Raw genomic sequence first — 4,237 nt, forward strand, 5'->3', positions numbered from 1 at the left:
GCCGACCAGAACGGCAACGTAGGCCAGGCGCTACAGTAACTGTACAGCGGGCGGGGCGTTTGAAATGGGGGCCCTCGACTAGTCGTAGTAGTACTACGGTAGTACGTCACGGTGGCGTACGAGTTAAGCCAAGTCACTAGTGTAAACCACTCAAGACTTGGCAGTGAATCATTCACAAGGCACAAAATGTACGACTAGTCGAGAGCGTCAGGGAGCTGTTTCACAGCAACAGGCAGTTGCCAACAGCTAACCCTGACAAACACCCCAACCGCTGTACTACTAATTGACGTTGGAGAAGGAGTTGAGTGAAGGTTCTGTAAGGGAGCAAGTTCAACGACTGCACAACGCAATGGGGGAAATGGCGCTCGCCGCATTTACCTTTGCATATGTGGCATCAGTTTGGGTAGTTACGTGCTTCGGAAGCGCGACGAACTCGCGCTCCGGGCATAAAGAATTTCACGTTGGTAACAGATTGTCGAATAAACAGAGTCCATGGAGTTATGTGCAGCGATTCTGTTTCAACTACGGTATGAACAATTTTTTTTTCTTTAGTGGTACAGGGGCCCTCGACTAGTCGTAGTAGTACTACGGTAGTACGTCACGGTGGCGTACGAGTTAAGCCAAGTCAGTAGTGTAAACCACTCAAGACTTGGCAGTGAATCATTCACAAGGCACAAAATGTACGACTAGTCGAGAGCGTCAGGGAGCTGTTTCACAGCAACAGGCAGTTGCCAACAGCTAACCCTGACAAACACCCCAACCGCTGTACTACTAATTGACGTTGGAGAAGGAGTTGACAGTGGGGTATGAACGCAACGTCACTGGCGGCCAGTTACTGACCCGTTGTGCAACTTGCGAATTGCGAACATCTCGCACGCGCTCGCCCTGACGTAACGTCAGTGACGTTCGATATCAAAAAAGTGACAGGATGCGAGAAAGCTCGTATTTTTTTCGGCCTTACGGCCGAGAAGGTTTTCTAAGACGCCTATGTATGTTTTCGGACTTTCTTTTGGGGTGATGTTGGAGAAAAAGGCGATTTTGTACAATAATTCCCCAAATAAGGTCTATTATTCCCCTTTTTGACCAGTCATTATTCCCGGGAACTAAAACGGGAATTATTAGGGAAGGGAAGAATGATTCTTCCTCAGCCTTCAGCCACCCTGCGCCTGACCATCCTCGCCAAGTTCGTCAGTATCGATCACAGCCATCAGTCACAAATCCAGAACTCTCGGAGACTATATGGTGTGGAGGCAATAACAAACCCGAAGGTTGACAGATTAGTTACTTAGTATCCCACATCTCCAGACGGGTCGTCCACAATTTGTCAATTACTAACTCGATTACTAACTCTTGAACTCGAAACTCTCGCAAACACTCTTCGCTCCGCATACTTCGCAAACTCAATTCCGACATATGAACAGTGGTCTCTCGTGGGATTCGAAAACTTGGATCCATCAGTAGTGCTGATTATCCACCTCAGATAAGTCCATCGGATGGACTCCATCCTATTCATAGAAGGTGCCCACAGATCTAGGGTCACCAGCTTTTGGCAAGCTGCCCAGTCAGCTACTCAACTCAGCAGAAGTAGCCTCGTTGAGCCAACGACACAGAGCTCCTTACATATATATATGACACACTTTGACTTCCACTGTCCTCTGGCTTCTTACGGCCCTTCACAGAGGTTACGCCAATCAATACTACAAGTTTGCAGCTCACCAAGCTACCTTTGCCAAAGCATGCACGCACACGCACAGATCGGTAAGTTTGTACAAGTGCATGAAAATGACAAAAAGTGACGAAATATGCTTTCCGGCGACTCAGCTAAAGAGACATAATTCTCAACTAATGCCTGATTACAGCATATAACAGAGAAGAACAATGGGTATGCGTGCAGTGTGACAGGTGATCAGCCTTACCCGAGCCTTATTGGTCTCATGAGGTTCACTTGCTCGTACGCTAGTATCCTTTGATTTCCCTGGAGACCATAATGGCATCTAGCAGTCAACTAGCCGATGAGACACGCTCTGGGAACGCGGGGAACATGACCACGGACGCACGCACGCGCAACTGGTATTCTATTAATTTTCGAGCTAGTAAAATTCCAGGGCGAACGCGAATACTTAGATCAATAGTATAATTTCCATTCGAGACCTATTCGACAATATTTTCATCAGAATGTAAGCATTGGAACCAGAGCCTTGACGAGGGGTCCTCCAAATACCCACGCGGAGGAGGAGGAGAGCCTCCAAGCTCCTCAGTGTCCACTTGCTACAACTTATAGGACGCCAACGATGCAAGGATTCTTGAGAGACACGATTCAGGAGGGAAGTAGACAGGCACCGGGGATTGAACTGGGGACTTCCCGAATGGCAGTTTGTAGAGTATACCCTAATTTCTCCACTTATTTTAGTATCCTTCAGGAAACAGAAAGAGTATCTTCTACTACCCCGTGGGCTACCAGCCCAACCCTCCCACTAGACTGTGGCTGACACCTTAGGAGGGAGGGCATAGCACTGCTCTCTATTCTGCCCAGCACTGCTATGATTTACATGTCGCTTTACTCAGCTTGGGCACATTCATCGAAGTAGCTTCCAGTCTGTCGTCATATGCCCAACGTCAATAGGCTCTCCCTGACCTGTCTCTTCCTATTGTATTCATCTCCCCTCCCAGTAGTAGGCTACATACCATCCATCTCCCTCATCACGAGGTTCTACCAGGTTAATGGTACCGAGACCAGTGCCCTTCACCGACACATCGAGATGCCCAAGCACGGCATTGACATAACCTTCCGTGAATGGGAGAGCCCGAAATCCTTCCCGCACCAAGTGAAGGTAAGCAGTGTAGAGGCAACTGCGAGTAGATGATGTTTCCTATTCTTCAGCTCAAGATGCCCACTACCGCCTCGATAACACATCAAAAAGACTCAGTACGTGAGTTTGGGGTTTTCGCGAGGTTTCTTGCATTTTCTGTGTTGGGATAATACAAGAGAATTTGGGATTCCCGATTGTCTCAGAATTCCTAGTTTGGGAAATTCTCATTCCTGTGCACTTCTACAACTACAATTAATGCTCTAAATTAATGACATTAATCTGATGGAGTTTCACCCGTGATTGGAAAAAACATATTCCAAAATTCTTTTAGTGTATTCGGTCGGGAAGAAATACGGCGTATTACGGCATTTCACGCTAAACGGGTAAAACTCCAATGTATACATGAAATCAAATATCTCAATTCAACTGTGATTACTAATTGAACTTAACCATAATTAGTGAGAACGCAGCTGAGGGGTTTGAAAATTTCCTATCAAAATTCTCTCATTTTCCAGATTACGAAGTTACAACAACTCTGCGGCCAAGATACTAATCAAGACGGTAAATCTCAATCTGAGGTGGAGTTGACCGAAACGGAAGGCCCCTTTAGAGGTATCCTAGGTCCAACTATGCGAGGTCACTATTAAATCTCCTCCAAAATGTCAACAAAGCGATGATGGCAATTGGCTCATCACTATGGACTCTGCTGTAACAGGGTCAAAAAAGCGTAAGGGTGGTGGTGGCAATACTCAGCTGAAATACGTCTACTCTGGAATGGGTGGCCAGAGGGAATTTGTCTCCCACTGCGTGGAGCTGTGGAATGCCTATCATGTAAGTGAGCCTACGAGGAGTTGGCTGATGTTCTTACTGATGCAGTTGAAAAAAGGGAAGAATAAAAAGAAAATTCCACTCTCGAGAGAAGTGCAAAAAGTCCTCGCCAAGGCCGGGTATGACCAGAAGTCTAAACATGTAGGGTTGTTGCTGCTGATACGGATGAGTGTCAAAGATTCATCTTAGGTTGATCTTAGTAGTAGCGGTCTTACGATGGAGGTAACTGAGCAGCTCATACTAGCACTGTGATGGAGTTCTCATCATTCAGTTCAATGATAAAGGGTTGCTACCGAGGCTCAGGGGAAAGAAGTTGCGTGTGGTGTGGTATCAACCCGAGGAGAGGATACTGGCATGCAACGATGACAAGGTAAGCTGTAGTGAGAATGGGCAAGATGCTGGTGAAGACCCTTTCTGTAGGGAGAGCTCTTGCTAGTGTCTGATGTGGTTGTACAGAGAGGCGCGTGCAAGAGGGAGGAGGAGGTTGGGTTGTTCTCGACGAGGGCTCGTGAGTTGGGCGAGGCGTGGTATGAGAAAATATCTACATGTATTGGTGATAAATATGGAAATTTTAGGGAGTTCTTATTGGTTTCTGTACA

General features: G+C 46.8%; 1 protein-coding gene across 1 annotated transcript in view; it reads left to right on the top strand.

Annotated features, from left to right (window-relative positions):
* Positions 1-3,506: 3,506 nt before the first annotated feature.
* Pmar_PMAR002610 (hypothetical protein) overlaps positions 3,507-4,237 on the top strand; it is a gene marked incomplete at both ends in the record, with an annotated part of 3,153 nt that continues 2,422 nt past the window's right edge. Inside the window, 4 exons of the mRNA XM_002768852.1 lie at positions 3,507-3,641; positions 3,687-3,779; positions 3,910-4,008; positions 4,059-4,165. Of these exons, the coding sequence (XP_002768898.1) occupies positions 3,507-3,641; positions 3,687-3,779; positions 3,910-4,008; positions 4,059-4,165 (434 nt within the window). The remainder of the gene's footprint in view (positions 3,642-3,686; positions 3,780-3,909; positions 4,009-4,058; positions 4,166-4,237) is intronic.

This window comes from Perkinsus marinus (genome assembly GCF_000006405.1).
Source record: "Perkinsus marinus ATCC 50983 genomic scaffold scf_1104296966988, whole genome shotgun sequence".
NCBI lineage: Eukaryota > Perkinsozoa > Perkinsida > Perkinsidae > Perkinsus > Perkinsus marinus.